We start from the raw sequence: 17,701 nt of genomic DNA, 5'->3' as shown, positions 1-17,701 counted from the left end.
CACGCCCAGGAGTCCGAGTGCACACGTTACTACCCCGTCGATGACGGAAAGAGACAGGCGGTGCGCCGCATCCAATCCTAACGAGCCAATCAGAAGCCAATCAACGCTACAAATGTGGCACAGTTGCCGCCGGGCGCCTTGCGGTTGCGTTAGGGTCTACGTTTGTCTGTGAGTGCCGAGACGTGGGGGAATTTGATGGGCTGAGGTTTATGCGAAGAGATGATGATTTAAGATTCTTTAAGCTCATCGTAGTGTTGATCTTGCTGAGTAATTTCTGTGAGATTTATGGCAACCCTAACGTCGTCGCAATCTGCATCTCAAGAGGACCAACTAAGACCGCTTGGGAAAGCCCAGAGGCAAAACGGGACGCCTGCCCATTATACCCTGCGGTTTCATTATAAATGTAGAGATAGTTTAGTTATTTAGGGCACTAGGTAGAGCGTGGGAATGGTGCATTCTGGAAGGAAAGAAGAAGAGGTTTAAGGCTAATGCCCATTTCTTCTGGCAACAAACTGAGGAAATTCCATTGCTTAAAATTGTGGGAAGTCAGCCCCCCCCCTCAGAGAAGAAAATATTAAAAGGGTAGAATATTATATTTCATCAAAGGATCTTAAAGAGGCAGAAAAGCATGCCCAGTTTTTCTTAATAGCCCCAAGTTTCCCTCTCCTAAACAGAAACCGGCTCTGTAGAAATGCAGATGTAATAATCCATTCAGGAAGCTTGGAGCCTTCCAGCTAGAAGCTTAGGAAGACAACCTTAAAATCTACATTAAATCCCATCCAGACTCTAAGACAGGATATAAGAGGATTAACTCACAGATGCCAAAGGGGCACACTCAGACTCAGGTCAAAGTATATGACACAGGACATACAAAGCCTCAAATAGGAACAGGAAAACCTTAGTCTCAGAGGGTATAAAAACCCACTCCCTACGTGTGCTCGCTTTCTTTTCTTCCAGAAACATCTTTCTATCTAGCTCTCTTATTCAATAAACTGAAACCTTTTTTCTAAAGCAGTCACCATGTTGTTTATTCCTGGCTTGGACTAGACCCTGATGAAGACTTTTCCTTCAACAAAATAAAGCTGAAGGCTGTAAAAAGGTTGCTTTTCCTTCTCTTGTTTTGGAAGGAATTTGCCCAGTCCTGAGACTTTAGTATAGAATAGGCAGAATGGGAGAGGAAAGAATAATGGAAGTTTCTGATTATTTACTATTTTGTATTTGAATATCGAGTAGAGTAGTGCAATCTTCCCCAACTGACTGCCCACTGGCTATGAATTATAGGATGTCCTGTATATCTGGAGATCACCCCCTCTGAGCAGATTTGTAATGGTGCAATGCACTCAAGTCTAACATTTCTTTTAAAAAATAATTGAATTTGCTTTATTTTTAATTTTTAGGACATCTTCTGCACTTCAAACTCATCAAATGTGTTTAGTGGTAATTCTAGAACTGTTGACATCAACATACTTGATGGGATTTGAACAAGTCTGATACTTGGAAATGTAACTTTCTCTCTCTTCTCTAAAATAAATGTGCAGTACCAGCATGCAACTCTTTAAAGGTGAAAGCACCAATTGCAGTACTTAAAACTTCTGTGTCTTTTCTCAGGATTGTGCCATTGCCTTAAGTTCTCAAATATCCCAAAGCATATTTAAATGATCTAACACTCTGCTTATCAATATGAAGTAATGAAGAAGTGGAACTTGTAAGAAAATGTTGCAGTACAGAAATCCTCCCCAATTTATCCCAAATGGGTGTCTGTTCTGGGTAACAGCTAACTCTGCCTTTTTTCTAGAATAAATTGTTCAAGGGCTAAGGCTCAACCAGCCAATTCAGGATCCTATCCCGGTGGTGGCGAACCTATGGCATGGGTGCCAAAGGTGGCACTCAGAGCCCTCTCTGTGGGCACGCACACTGTTGCTCCAGTCCTAGGCCTTCAGCTGAGTTTTATAAAACCTTTTCCCTTTGTCATGTGCAAAAAAAAAAAGGGTTCAATCAATCTTGCAAAGTTGGAATTGATTGATTGAACTTTTTAGTCCCACCCAGTCTGCCGTTACCACCGCAGCCACGCCCACCCAATGGGCCACACCCACCCGGCACTCGATGATGCATAAGTGGGTTTTGGGTTGCAATTTGGGCACTCGGTCTCTAAAAGGTTTGCCATCACTGTCCTATCTTTCATTGTACTTTTTAACTCTGCATTCCATAGCTCTCCATGATCATTAAACATCCCTGTCCTTTCAAGCAGAAATAACACCCCTCTTGAAGGTCTTGTAATAGTTTTGTACTTCTGCAAACCTCAAAGTTTCTCCAAGTGTGTGTGTGTGTGTGTGTGCACATACACACACACACACACACACACACCATCTCCCTTCTGTATATCAGTATCCTCACTTTACCTCATTTTTCCCAACAGGTAAGCAGTGAGTTTGCTATTTAAAGAAGTAATTATGAAACAGTGTTAAGAGAGAGATGTAAAGGTTTATCACGGAATTTCAGAAAGCTATGCTATAACTTATCAAATTGTCTTTTCACTTGCAAGTTATTCTTTTTAGTGAATGTGCAGTTTATTCATCCACCTGCAATGTCCAAGGGAAAATTTTTAGTAACGTAACTATTTTTGGCAGAAAACTGGGTGTGGCCCAAGACAATATTTTTGAATAGGTTTCAGAGTATAGAAAACAGCTGTCACCTCTTCTGAATATTAGGTGCCAAACAGCCACTTGGTTTGATGATGTTAGGTTAGATCCAAGTATTAAAATTTAACTCTCAAGTGAGCTTTAGGGCTGCTCAACAAACTTTATTTGAAAATGAGTCAGCTTGTTTAAGGAGACTTCACTGTAAGCTGCTGCTTATTTATGCCTTAAATGAATTGCTTCATGGAATCTTTAAATGCATGTATGTGTCTTTGTTAGTCAACAAATTTAACATTTGTTGCATTAAGTTAGGGTTCAATTCCAGCCAATTCTATCCTCATCCAGCATGGCAGAGCAAGAGAGCAGGGCTTCCACCTTTCTATGATTCTGCTTGTACTAATAGCTTTTTTCTGCATAACGTTGATTGCATTGCCAGTCTTTGGTTGAAACTCTCTGAATTACCTCAGTACAAATCTCTGCTTGATTTTCTAAATTATACACAGAGAATAAGCGTACTGAATCCCAATACATTTATATAATTATTTAACTCCACGAAAAATACTGAAAATAGAATGTCCTCCAGCTGCAAAATACTTGTCTTCCTCGGTAGAAGAATTTGGAGGTGGCAGCATATTCTATTTGTAGAGCCAAAGTCTAAAGATCAACTATGTCTCTACATTTGTCAGGCTTCTGGCTTTCACTAAAGCTAGGAGAGTAAAATGAAAAACTAAGTTGGTCCTTTCATTTAGTTTATAATGGAAGCAATTTCCAGAGGACTACACATTTAAGCTTAAATAGAAAAGCTCAAATAAGCAAAAAGAAGAATCCCCTTCAAAATGTACACAATGCAGTACAAAAGAAAAAGATGTCAAATTCAGTTGAACAAAATGATACATCTAAAGGAAGATAAGTAATAAAAAAAATAGTCAGCAAACAAGTTTGACACTTTTGCCTATTCAGTATCAAATGATAGAATCACCTTCTGGGGGGAGGTAAAAATGGAATATATATATTTGATTTATATGTGAAAAAATTGAGATAGTTGTGTTGACTAATACACAAAAAAGATGACCTGTGTTTCTTATGTGTGATACTATATCCATCTAGTCTGTTATCCATCCAGTCGCCCTGATCCTACCCCAAAGAACTAAGGGATTAAAGGGTTGTAAAAAGAGAGCCAGATTAGTTGCCGCAACTGCATAATTACAATTGGACCTAATTTTTATTTTTCCCCTTAAAAACAAAACAGCAGGGGAGGGGACAATAATATAGATATAGGATAGAAGGGAACTTACTTATTCCATAATTTCAATATTCTTAATAAGATTTTCAAAAATGGGGGACATCCAATGCTTTTGTTTTGTCATTAATAGATCTTATGAAGGTATTAGTGTAAGCTAAAATCTGAAATAAATCAATTATGCATGCTTGCTGTTAAATCCACATTCATCAGGTATAATTAAATCCATATTCATGGCTTTTATGTGTTTTTCTTCCTTCTTAATTGGTACAGACATCTTTATTAGGTTAACTAATAAAATATTAGCTTCAAGCTTTCCAGTTTCAAGAGCTCTGACTAGACCAGATGGTGAGAAAAATAAGGGAAGGCGGGGGAGAGAAATAAAAAAGAGCCATGTCTACCAGGTTACATTATTACACTGTATGATTGAGAAACTTCACTCATGCAAATTGATTGTTGGTATAGAGCAGGGGTAGGCAACCTTGCCTCTTTTATGACTCATGGACTTCAGCTCCCAGAATTCCTGAGCCAGCCACGCTGAGGGGAAAGGGAGAGGTTTCCAAGCTGAGCCATGCTGGCTCAGGAATTCTGGGAGTTGAAGTCCACGAGTCATAAAAGAGCCACAGTTGCCTATCCCTGGTATAGAGACACTACATATTGTAAGTTTTCTTTAGAATAGAATAGAGCTGGAAGGAACCATAGAGGTCTTCTAGTCCAACCCTCTGTTCTAGCAGGAGAACCTATAATTGTCCTCACTGTTAGGAAGTTTCTCCTTAACTCCAGGTTGCTTCTTTCTTTGATCAGTTTCCAATCATTCTCCTACCTTCTGGTGCTTTGGAGAATAATTTGACCCCCTCTTCTTTGTGGCAGCCCCTCAAATACTAGAATGCTGGTATCATGTCACCCCTATTTCTTCTTTTCTTTAGACTAGCCAAACCCAATTCCTGCAGCCATTCTTCATGTTTTAGTCTCCAGGCCTTTGATCATCTTAGTTGTTCTTCTCTGATTTTTTTTGTAGTATGGTGACCAAAATTGGTTGCATTATTCCAGGTGTGGTCTTACTATGGTTTTATAAAACGGTACTAATATTTCACATGATTTGATTCTATGTATCTGTTTATACAACCCAGGACTGTATTAGCTTTTTTGGCTGCTGCTGCACACTGCTAGCTCATAGTCAAGCGATCATCCACTAGGACTCCAAGATACATCTCACAATTACTGTTTTTTAGCCAGGTCTTGCCTAATCTGTATTTATACCTTTGATTTTTCCTGCCTAAATATAAAAGTTTGCTTTTCTCCACATAAAAGTTCATTTGTTGGATAGGGCCCATTGTTCAAGTTTGTCAAGATTTTTTGGGATCCTGAGCTTGTCTTCTAAGGTGCTGGTTATTCCTGCCAGTTTAGTATCATCTGCAAATTTGATGAGTTCCCCTTCTATTCCCTCATCTAAGTCATTGATGAAGATATTGTACTGGGCCTAAGATGGAGCCTTGTGGTATCCGTCTGGTTACTTCTCTCCATATGGATGTAGTACCATTGAGACTATCCGTTGAGTATGGTTTGTCAGCCAGCTACAAATCCATCTGCTTGTGATGTTGTCTATTCTGCCTCTTTCTAGTTTACCAAGAAGTAGGTTGTGGTTTTCTTGGAAGATGAAACAAGTAGACATTTGTAAAAAATCAGTTTCTGGAAATAAAATTTCCTCAGTTAAATGTGGATATTTGAGCTGATAAAGTATTGTTAAGCTATTTTTTCTTATGGTTTTCTTTTTTTTTTGGCAGAATACCTCTGAGATTAAACAACCACCAAGTACTTCTGCACTGTAGAAGAATCGTCCTTCACATTCAAGTAGGAATTGCTGGATTCTAATGAAAAATACCAGTCAAAATTAGCCAGGCATTAAAATAGAAACAACTGTAGATCCTCCAGATCAGTGGTTCTCAACCTGTGGGTCGGGACCCCATTTGGGGTTGAACGACCATTTCACGGGGGTCGCCAAACAAGGCTGTCCGCCATTTTTTTCCCCTTTTCTTTGGCCACGCCCCTGGCACCCGGTGATGTATAAGTGGTTGGGGGTCACCACAACATGGGGAACTGTATTATGGGGTCGCGGCATTAGAAAGGTTGAGAACCACTGCTCCAGATGGTTTATACTGATAACCCTTGATTTGACATCTGGATCTTACATGGGCAGTATAAGGCAAAGATCTGTAAGGCAATGTTGTTAATAGCAGTGTGATTAGCAAAACTGATGGAGTAAGCTGTTACTGACATGAACATTAAAATTAGCTCAATATCTACCAGACTGGCTCGTCTAATAAAAAGCTGACAAGTATATGCTGACCATTTCCTGACATAAAGTGAATTAGAAAAGCTCTGGTAATGTCCTTGTTTTATCGGCATCAGTGTGGCTAATTTTAAAAATGAGAACAATTTTATTTTCCCATGATAATTCTTTGTTTTATTTCTGAGGTAATTGTAAAGAACTTATGATACTGGGGAGTAGGAGGAGCGAGAATTAAGTCAGTCAAGTATAAATTTGATTATTGAATCAATAGTTTAACAGGATAGGGGAAGAATGGTTAAAGGCAACAGTATTTTAAGGATTTTTATAAAATACTATCATATAATATTGTGCCTACTTAATTATACTTGCAGGTTTTCCATATTACATCTGGAAAGCACGTAGCACATGTTAAATTGGAAAATCAGCTTAAATGAAAACAAGCATTTTCCACAGGAAGTACAGTAAATTTAGCAGTGATTTAAATAATTCAGAATGATGAAAACAAAAGAAAAAAATAACATACTGACTTGCCCTAGCTGCTCTCGAAATTCCAAGATTGTTGTGAATGACTGAAATGTTAAGCAGCAACTTTTTACATTACATTCTTTTATTGCCTGAATAAGCATGCCTAGTAATTGTTACTATAATTATTACTATGATTTTACAGCTGCCTTCATTTTGGTTCCCTGCAGATTCACTCAGTGGGCCCATCTGAAATTTTGAGAAAAATATCAATTCTTAGATAAAGCATCTATGGGGATCCCTTGCCCAGTCACAAGGAATGTACATCAGATACAGACCTGGAGACTGATTCAGATATGGAGGCCAACGTATCACTATTCATATTCAATATAGTGTAGTAGTTTTTCCACATAGGTATCCATGAAAGAAGAAGAATTGAAAAGCATGGCCTTCATATAAATATAAAATAAAGCAATAAGGCCACCCAGTATTTCCGGTTGTCATGTGATGAAATATAGTATTCAGTAGAATGAAACTGGACAATTTAGTAAATTAGAATCTTATGAACTCCTAAAAATAACACTGGACTTGAAGGATTTGCCCCGAGTTTCCACTTTCAAAGAAAATAGGGAAATAGATGGTTTTATGGTAGCTTACAGATAATTAAAGATAGATAGCTCTGTTAATGTGATAAATAACAGAATGCTATTAACATTTTTTTCAACTGTTGTCCAGTATTGTAGGACTACATAACCATATGATTCAGTTTTCATGGTAATCTTCAAAACATCACCCATTCAGCCAATGATTAGATTGAAACCTGCTTAGCTTTAAGATGGCAAAATGGTGAGCTAAAATTATTGCTCGCTGATCTGCCATCCTCTATTTTTGTCTCTTATTAGTTTTACTGCCGCTTTGCATATATGTGCTATAAATATGCACATGTGCTCACATATACCCATATTGTACCTACACACCCCAGTATCCTTCATTCTACCAATGTAAAGAGCTGGTTTGGTGTAGTAGTTAAGGTAGGCTAGAAACTGGAAGACCATGAGTTCTATTTTAGGCATGAAACAAGCTGAATAACCTTGGACCAGTCATTCTCTCTTGGCCCTAGGAAGGAAGCAATGGCAAACTATTTCCAAAAATCTTTGCCAAAAAAACTTGTCCAGGCAGTCATCAGGAGTCAACACTGAGTCAAGGTTACCAAAAAAGGGTAAATTTATCATACTTTATGCCATATTCTTCCCTCATAGAAATCTCTCTATAATCCCAAACTAAAAGTTATAGTAAATTATAGCAATATAATAGGGAGTCTGCTGAAGTTCTCATCCCCTGAATTTGGAAACAAATCCATTGAGCAATGAAGGCAATTAAATGTTGTACTGTATATTAGTAAGATATAGAAGTATTTTTGTAAGAAATTGGTAATTTTGCAATTACTAATTGTTGGCTGGGCAATCCAGAGAAGTGATAATATAATAGAACTTGATTAACTCAACATTTCCCCTATTCATGAGAAATGTTACTGTGTTTTCTTTATAAATTCCTGTTCTCTAATTGCAGTAAATCACTGAGTCATGCAAACGAATGGAAGCAAGTTCCTTTTCCCCTATCATTCTCTAATAAGTATGAGAATGAATTTCAGTTTTTAAAGGAGAGCTTTATCTACCATAATTTCAGAAAACATCACAATATCTGGCTGTTATTAAGAAATACCACTTTGCAGCCAAATTGTTATCATATAGATTACATGATAACATGTAAAGTTCTGATATAGCCAGGGCATTTTTGGTCATAGAAAGCACCGGAACAGAGTTCCAGGACCTTTTTTCGACGGATTTTCCAGAGTTGGGTTCTTTTCCTATTGTTTCCCTTCCTATCCTCGTTTGTTTTTGAAAATGCCCCACTGCTGGTGTGAGTGGGGTCCCCTCCGGCACTATCTGCCTCCTGTAGGAGGAGCCATGAGGCACTGGAACACCACATCCAGAATGTGGCTTGATTGGCTGGGTCAGACCATGTGGTGTGGAAGCCGATGGTAGCGGTGGGAGACACATAAACATGGAGGCCATGTTTCTGAGAGGGTGAGTGAGCCTTTTGCCTTCACTTACAGAAGGTGGGGTGTGTGTGTGAGGTTAAAAAGAGGTGAAGCGAGAGGAAAGAAAGGCGGCTGGTGTGGAAGCTTGCCCGACAGCGAAACTTTGCTGTTTCAGTTCCTTGGGTAGTTCAAAGGCTGGGATGTCTATGAAAATCTCTTTTTAGTCTTTTATACTTTATATTCCAACTGCAGAGGGGAAGAATAAGAATAAAGCCAATGTCTTGTGATTCGGAGGTATTATTAATAATATGTATATTAATTATGTATTGGTCAGATGTAAAGGTAGACCTACAGTATAAAGTTTAATCAGATCTATTTATTAAATTGGGTTTAACTTAAAGGTAAATTAAAAGTAATCTGTTCATTGACAAAGTTTCAACTTTAATTTCTTTCAAGTCAATATCCATATTAAACTCCAAATGTAATTTTTTCCACCTTGTTTGACAACTTCTTAACAATAATTCAATCTTTACAAGCAATTAAATTTTGTTTTATTGGGCCAATTTCATTGCACATAGAAAGCTGACATTTCCACTCATTAAACTAAATGGCTATGCCAGTGGTAAATGTCCCAAAAGATTAATAAAATGCCTTCTTGTAATTTAAAACCACACAGTGCATGGTAACATTAATAGTGTTAACTTACCTTGAACAAAATCCTAGTCTTTTAGATACACTAAAAATTGAAGTTTTTTTTTCAACTACAAAGGTAAATGTTGTAGGGTAGGCAAGGCGGGTTGTATGAGTTCCGGCACTTATTTATTTATTTATTTATTTATTTATTTACAAAAAAAGCACTGGGCATAGCTATTTCAGTTTCGCTATTTTTAGTGCATAACTGTCCAGCCCCGCGAGGCCGACTCGTCCGGGCTGACGAGTGGTGGGCCACGAGCCGCTGGCGTTTCACTCCATCGCCACCCAGAAGACTTCCCCTTGTCCTGACCTGCCTCCTGGCCCATTGCCTCTGCCGGGACGCTCGCCTTGCGGGGCCGACACTCACTGGCAGGGGGAGGAGGCCGTCAGCTGTTGTCCTTCATTGCCGGAAGCCAACTGTGGGGCCGCACGACCAACGGGTGCGGTGCTTAGATGGATACTCTAGGCTCAGCTGCTTCGTGTGCAGAACAAAGCAACCCTGCAAGGCAGTAGAGAGCGGCCGGGCGGGACGAAGAACGCTAACGCTCCAGCTGACTCTTGTGTGTTACTTGATGCATCGGATGGTGGCTTCAGGGGTGGGGTAGTTTAACGAGGGTGGGGCTGATTTCCTGAGGGTGGGGTGGGCGCATGTAGCCTATGTAAAGCACTGGGAGCAATCCACTCCCAGTGCTGTCTTTGTTTGTACGGAGTGAATTAAAAACTACTGTCAGTCTTTCATTCCTGATTCTTGGCTTATTATTTGGAGCACCAAAAAGGACGACGTTGACAATAACCAGTTGAAAATACACTTTGGGCATCCATTTTAAGATTGCTACTACTGCTACTGTACTAGATGATTGAAAATAAGAGATAAATAACAGTCTAATCTTTGAATGAAAAAAAGTTCATTTCACTTAAACGTCAAAACTCTTCAAAGAACAGCTTCAACATTCATAACGACATGTGTTTGAGTGGCAGTAGGAAAAAGGAAGCATTATATAACCCATAACCAGAAGCTGTCCCATGTTAAGTCAGAAGAGGCAAGGTCACAGAATTTAGTTGGGAGGGCTGAGATGTACCTCTCCATGACACACACTACATTAGCCATTCTCTACACAGTTACTATAGCTTCACAAATTATGGTTTATTGCTTAGCATGTTATGTTTGTGAACATAACTAGTGCAAAAATATATTTTTGTCCCCCAACTTTTGCTATGAGGAATTTTACTGCCTGTTCCCAGATTCTAGTATTAGGTAAAAAATATATTCTATTTGCATGACTCATAAGATTTCTTCCCTAACATTGAAGCATAGTCTTTCTCTTTTGCATCAACTTTTGTTCTCCATGCTCTTTTAATTAGACAGCACTGTACATAGCTTCTTGAATTCTTTTAGGTTAAACTGAGAATGTTGTAGGAGGATGACCAGTTTTCTGGCTGACTCACTCCCCAGATGTTCTTAGTGTTTTCTTACTGAAGTAGTGTAACATCTTAACAAAAGGAAAGTCCTGGAGAAACAACATTAAAGCAAGATGTGTGTCTACCACCTAACCAGAAGGAAAAAATGTGCATTTAATACTGTAGCAAAATACCCTATACAAATGAAACTTAGCTTTACAGAACGGATATTTTTTTTCTCATTTATGTCTCCAGACCACATTGTTATTAGTAAGTGCAAAAGCAGAAGGTAGGGGAAATTAGTTAGCCAAGCCCCAGGTACCAATACAAGAATCAACAATGTTCACCAATACAAGAATCACAATGTTCACAATGTGCGTGTCCATTGAAAAACAAACCTTAGTGGGACTTAGTTCCAGAATTAGGTTTCAGCCCTGGAGTTCAAAAATCATGATACAATTATTACAGGGGAAACTCAAAACAGGACAAAGAGATGTAAAGCAAAACAAATTTATTTTCTGAGTTTTTAAAGTAATATTTATTCTACATAACAAAATAATTTACTGTTCAAACAGACATCCATTCAGAATATTGCATTGAAAGCAGATGTTTTTAATTGTCCCTATTTTGGGAAGTGGAATTCTAAAATTTAAGAATCACTGAGGATGCAAATTTAATAAATTAGTAGTAATGGTGATGGTAAATAATAAAAAAAAAACATTTACTAACATTCACATTTAGTAAATATATAACAAACATTCTGTGGATTAAAATATGCTGGTTTTATGGAACAATTATGTCAGAAAAAGAGGCTCTGAAAGCATTGCTCATTTGTTGCATCTTAAAAACTAATTGCTAGTAAAACAGCAGAGTTCCAAGGCTGTGATACCAATCTGGTTTAAACGTAATGAATGAAAACTAGCTAGCGGAGCTAAAGACCACCAGGGCTAATAGAAGCAAAAGAGTTGGAGGTAAAAAAAAAAAAAAAAAAAAGTGGTAAAGCAAAGCAGGAAAAGGTTATTGAAGTTACTGAAAGATTTAGGAGGCAAGTCAGCAGTTATTTAATCTGGGAATGCCCATTGTTCACTCTGCAGAGTGCAAAGTCAAGAGTTCTTAGAAAAGAGCCTTTGATTTAGCAATTGTGAGACAGGAAAACAAATGTTTGTGACTTGTGAAGAAATAATCTGCTGTAAAAGACTAAGTAAAATTCTCCTCAGTGTGGTAGAAAGTACAATGAATTGTTTACTGTTATCCTCTGGGATTTTTTTTTTTAAACCCTCTCATTCTAATTTACAGCCCTGGAATTCCTGCTGGTCTTTTATCAAAGTATTTAACCAGGTTTCACTCTGCTGAGCTTCCAAGCCCAAACAACATTACACCCAGAACACCAGCTGCAATCTTTTCCGAGTTAGTTAGATCCAGACAGTTATCCATACCTTGGTTACATAATACAATTCTGCTAGTGCAACGTGCTTACATGTATTTTTTCTTGAGTAGTTAAAAATTAAAACTGATGTACGTAGGTATTATCCAATGAACGTAACAAGACCGTAATATGCCTATGTTAAAAATCTAAAAAATTATCAATTTTCCACAAATAATTGAAAAGGTTGGTCCAAATCTTTTGAAGCCACAAATGGTTAAATTCATCATCATTGCAAATGAAAAAAAAATATTTAGAAGTACTTGTTCTACATAACAATTACTATAATTTGTTATTAAAATAGGCTGATACACTGAGAATATTGTAATGAAAAGATTTATTTGTAATCTTCAGATGCTGTCTACAATTACAGGATATAGCGTGGGGGGTCTTCTGTATTTTTCCCAAGCACAAAACATTATCTTCGGGGGGGGGGGTTGCATTTAGCACTTCTGCGGCCAAGTACTTTGAATTATTTAAATGATGTTTTCAGCATTTATTTTAACTCTTTTGTTTCTTATTTTACTGCTCTTTCTGCCCTGTTTACCCTTTAGGGAAAGGAAAATCAGATTAATTAATCAAATTACCATTCAAAATGACTGGGAATTGTGACATTTGTGATCCAAACATGCCAAAGAATATCAAGCTGAGGAAAACTTTTCTAGGTAATGTAAGAAATTTATCTTCTGATTATAAGTATTATTTTTCTTTCTGAAGCAAAGCTGGAGGTGAGCAGTATTTAGCTTCTAAGTAGGAAGAGGCTCCGATCTGTAGTGAGTGTCCTTGCTGTCCTTGCTGTTAGCTCTTATTTTCCTGAGACCTCACAGCCACAGTGAGAAAGAAAAGGCTCAGCTTCTTTAGGAAGTCACCAACAGATACAGTGAGTGTATCCATACTGGATCTGGAATAACATTCGTATATTATCCAAATGCTGCGCAGAACCTTTTACAAATTTCAAAAAGCTGATTTCAGTATAGGTCACAGGTAATTGTGACCTGGTATCTACATCTATTGACATCACTCCACTGCACTCAAAGTGAGGTTTACAAGCCAAGAGAATCTAGGCTTTTACCATCATCCTCAGCTTCAGACAACCTTGACCCAGCTAAACATGAAGATGCAGTTTACAGAAAAGAACCACAACAGTTTTCTGATACAGGCCCTTAACAAACAAAGAAAGAACAAGGAGTTTTGTGATGTGGCTCTCAGCGTGGACCAGACTGTCTTCTATGCCCACCTCAATGTCTTAGCAGCTATGTCTCTCCATATAAGGAGTTTGATATCCAGCAATGATATGAAAGCAGATGACGAACTCTTTATTATCATTGATGCAAAATTCCTGAGCCCTGCCTTAATGGAGGAGCTGCTTGATTACTTCTATACTGGGCGGATTGTGATTTCAGAGAAGAATGTGGAGGAACTGCTGAAGGGAGCCAAGTACTTCAGTTCCCAAACTTTAAGAAGTCATTGCTCCGACTTCCTCCTCCGGTCTCTCAAAATGGAGAACTGCCTCCAGTACATTCTGATAGCCACCACGTATGACCTGAAGGACATAAGAAATGCTGCCTATGACGGGATACGAGAGAACTTTCATTACTGGGTAGGGCCTCAGGGCCTATCAGAATTTATGCAATGCCCTTATCACGTCTTCAGCAGATTGCTCAAAGAGGAGAATCTTCATGTGCAAAACGAAGATCAGATCTTTCTTGCTCTCCTTCAGTGGATAAAATATAAAAAGAATGAAAGGGAGAAGCATTTTAAAAAGTGCTTTGCCTATATACGTTTAACAGCAGTTTCTACCAAGACACTACTCGCAGGCTGTCGGGAGGTGCTGCTCTTTGCAGACCACACTGGACCTCTATCCCGAATAGAGGCTGTGTTGAGTGAACGTAAACAAGGAAATCCTCAAAGTCTGATGCTTCAACAAAGGAAGGGGGCACTAGTGGACTCAGTAGTAATCTTAGGTGGACAAAAGGAGCAGGGTAAATTCAACAATGAAGTGTTTGCCTATGTAATTGGAGAGAATATCTGGATGAAACTCACAGAAATGCCTTACAGAGCAGCCGCACTCAGTGCGGCTTCATTGGGGAAATTCATTTATGTCTCTGGAGGAACTACTGAGCAGATCTCTGGGCTGAAGACTGCCTGGAAGTACGATATGGATACCAACACATGGATCAAACTTCCAGATCTACCAGTTGGTCTTGTATTCCATACCATGGTGACTTGTGGAGGTGCAGTGTACTCTATAGGAGGTAGTACAGCTCCAAGAAAGTATATTTCCAGTATCTACAAGTATGATGAAGGCAAAGAGAAGTGGACCCTTGCTGGGAAAATGAGTATACCTATGGATGCAACTGCACTGATCACCAAGGGAGACAAGTCTATTTACATTGTGACAGGGAGATGTCTGGTAAATGGGCGCTTCTCACGAGTAGGTGTGCTAGATTGCTTTGACACTGAGACCAGGAATGTGGTCCAGTATATCACTTTTCCCATTCAATTCAATCATAAGCCCTTGTTGTCGTTTCCACATGAGAACATTTTGAGTATACAGAGCCACAAAGAGAGCATGGAAATAAATCTGCAGAAGATTAAAGTTAGCAAAACCTCAAGCCTTGTGCCTCTACTGCCAAATAACTATAGTCTGGATCTGTCACATGCAGTGTGTTCTATTGGGAATAACAAAGTGTTTGTATGTGGTGGACTTATTTGTCCTGGTGACAAACGTCCAGAGGAGTATTCTATTAATCGGCAAGCCTATATGTTAGACCAAAGCAATGGGGAATGGAGGATTTTAGCTGAGCCTCCAGAAGCTCTTGATTGTCCTGCTTGCTGCATGGCTAAGTTGCCATGCAAGATCCTCCAAAAAACTGTAGTCAATTAATTTGTGAAACCAAAATGAAACAATCTGTAGCAATAAAGATTGACTGAAATGCAGTTTACAGATACATAGATGGACACTTCCTTTTGTCCCTTTATCATAATATGTAAATGTAATTAGGATGAGAATACAGGAGGGGGATATGGCACTTATCTAGGGTAGAATAATCAGCTAGAGATCATGTGCAATACTAATATAGTAGTTAAAAATGTTTCATTCTGTGATTTTATGTTAAATATTTAAACATATTTCAAAACAGTGGATTAAAAACTAGATACTAGCTTGCTCAGACACAAGAGGCAAGGCAAGGGCCATTACTGTACCTTCTCACTTGACCTACACTGCATGGTTCATCTAAAACCCTGACTATGTGAAATTGCACAACAGTGACCAGTGCACATTTTTACGTCCTAATCTCTGGGAAGAATCATTTGTCTAAGCATTAAGACTTTGGAATGATTGCAGTGACAACTTCTAAAGTCCACAAATATTCTTAACTATTTTGTTACAGGTTCAAAGAGAAATAGCAATAATAGTTACCTTCTAAATGTGTTGTGATTTAGATTTACATGTTCTCAAGCACTAAGACTCCCATGTTCTGTATGGAAACAAAAATGATCATAGTCTCTTTTCCTAACACAGATTTAAAAGAAGAATGCAATATTAGGAGTTCTTCTATCCAGTTAGCAGAGCTGTTCACAAAAATCATAAAAAATCAGCAACAGTGGGAAACGTCTAACTATCCACATATTGTTAGCTTCCAGTGTCCCAGCCAACATTGTCCCTGGTTAAGAAATACTGAGAGTTGAACTATATTCAGTTGAATTCAGCAGCATTTTAAAAGTTACTTATTTTTCATCCTCAGTTATGCCGTTTTCAATTCTATCTGTTACAAAATATATACAGTAGTTTTAAATAAAAGTAAAACTTGTGGTCAATTTTCTTTAGCAATTTCTTTTCCTGCACACATTGCCTTTGCAATACCAAAGACAGGAAAACAACTGGTTCATAGTAATTCTTCCACAAAGAGGATTTGGAGAATAGAGGAGCCATTTTTTCAAGAAGAGGCACTTGGAATTAAAGCTGTTGCTGCTGTTGCAGTAAAATAATTGTTATTTGACAGCAGTATTTAGTTGGTCCTCAAGTAGTAGTAAAGTAGACAAAGAAGTTTGTAAATCCTTAGATATATGTAAAGAGTATAACTTATCTTTCATCAAATCCCTTGTGTAAAATTATGTAAGACAAACCTTCCTTCTTCCTTCCTCACTCTTTTTAAAATTCAGCTTAGTGTGAAATATCAAAGTGGAGAAAACTGCATTTTAATGTAGGCCACAGAGGATGAGTGATGATGTATATATTTATTTACGTATTTATATACTGTGTATTCTGGCGTACAGGGCGACCCGGCGTATAAGACGACCCTCGAGTTCAACGCCGAGTCGCAAGACGATCGACGCTGAGTCGCATACCTAGAAAGTCGTCTTATACGCCAGAAACTACCTTATTTCCGGCGTATAAGATGACTCGGTGTATAAGATAATCCCCGAGTTCGGAGGCTGTTTCAACGCTCTCAAAAGTCATCTTATACGTCGGAATATACGGTATGCAGCCTACTAAGTCCTTTTCCACAATGGCTATGTTTAAATACACTATTAATTGAATCATGGCTACTCACCCCATTTTAGGGAATTTGTAATTCACACTGGACTATAAAACTAAGTTGGTTAGCTAGTTTGTGGCTTAATGTGTTGAACAATTCTAGCTTTGTGACTGTCCAAGAAAGCTAGCTATTGACCTCTGTGATCTTAAAAAAAATGGCAAACCTTTATCATTCTACTAATGATTGCTCAGTGATTTCTAGATAATAAGAGTGGAGAACTGAAGCTGTATTTCTTTGAAGAAAGAGGAAATGAAAATTTGTTACAAGAACTTAAGACACCAAGCTGGTAGGAATAGCCAACACTCCAGAAGAATAGGCTTAGGATACAGAAGATCTTGACAGACTTGAACATTGGGCACTATCTAACAAAATGAAATTCAATAGCGAAAAAAATAAGGTTCTACATTTAGACAAGAAAAATTAAATGCACAAGTACAGTATAGGTGGTACCTTGCTCAATAGTAGTAAGAGGGAGAGGGATCTCAGAGTCCTAGTGGACAATCAGCTAAATAGCCAACACAGTGCTAGGCTGCATTAACAGAGTGCTAATACCACTTTACAATGCCTTGATAAGGCCACGTTTGGAATACTGCATCCAGTTTTGGTCACCACATTGTAAAAAAGATGTTGAGTCTCTAGAAAGAGTACAGAGTAGAGCAACAAAGATGATTAGGGGACTGGAGGCTAAAACATATAAAGAACGGTTGCTGGAATTGGGTATGTCTAGTTTAATAAAAAGAAGGACGAGGGGTGACATGATAACTGTGTTCCACTATCTCAGGGTTGCCACATAGAAGAGGGAGTCAAGCTATTCTCCAAAGCATCTGAAGGCAGGACAAGAAACAATGGATGGAAGCTAATCAAGGAGAGGAGCAACCTAGAACTAAGGAGAAATTTCTGGAAAGAACAATTAGTGGAACAACCTACCTCCAAAAATTGTGAATGCTCCAACACTGAAAGTTTTTAAGAAGAGA

General features: G+C 38.3%; 1 protein-coding gene across 2 annotated transcripts; it reads left to right on the top strand.

The window, feature by feature from the left end:
* Positions 1–2: 2 nt before the first annotated feature.
* CCIN (calicin) lies at positions 3–16,194 on the top strand. 2 transcript variants are annotated; one of them, XM_039344793.1, is made up of 3 exons: positions 3–168; positions 5,661–5,727; positions 12,738–15,437. In XM_039344793.1, exon 3 carries the CDS (start codon positions 13,295–13,297, stop codon positions 15,068–15,070), a length of 1,776 nt encoding a protein of 591 aa, XP_039200727.1. In that variant the 5' UTR covers positions 3–168; positions 5,661–5,727; positions 12,738–13,294; the 3' UTR covers positions 15,071–15,437. The 2 variants fall into 2 exon arrangements, with proteins under 2 accessions (XP_039200727.1, XP_039200728.1); XM_039344794.1 differs by lacking the exons at positions 3–168; positions 5,661–5,727 and adding an exon at positions 15,710–16,194 and having other exon boundaries at positions 11,287–14,617.
* Positions 16,195–17,701: the final 1,507 nt, after the last annotated feature.

This window comes from Crotalus tigris, unplaced genomic scaffold (assembly GCF_016545835.1).
Source record: "Crotalus tigris isolate CLP2741 ecotype Arizona unplaced genomic scaffold, ASM1654583v1 scf7180000017939.2460400, whole genome shotgun sequence".
NCBI lineage: Eukaryota > Metazoa > Chordata > Lepidosauria > Squamata > Viperidae > Crotalus > Crotalus tigris.
Note: the sequence above shows the minus strand (reverse complement) of the source record. Positions and strands in the feature narration are given on the sequence as shown.

Excerpts from the sequence above, each read along its gene's own strand:
- CCIN (XM_039344793.1), top strand. The coding sequence starts at position 13,295 with ATGAAGATGCAGTTTACAGAAAAGAACCACAACAGTTTTCTGATACAG.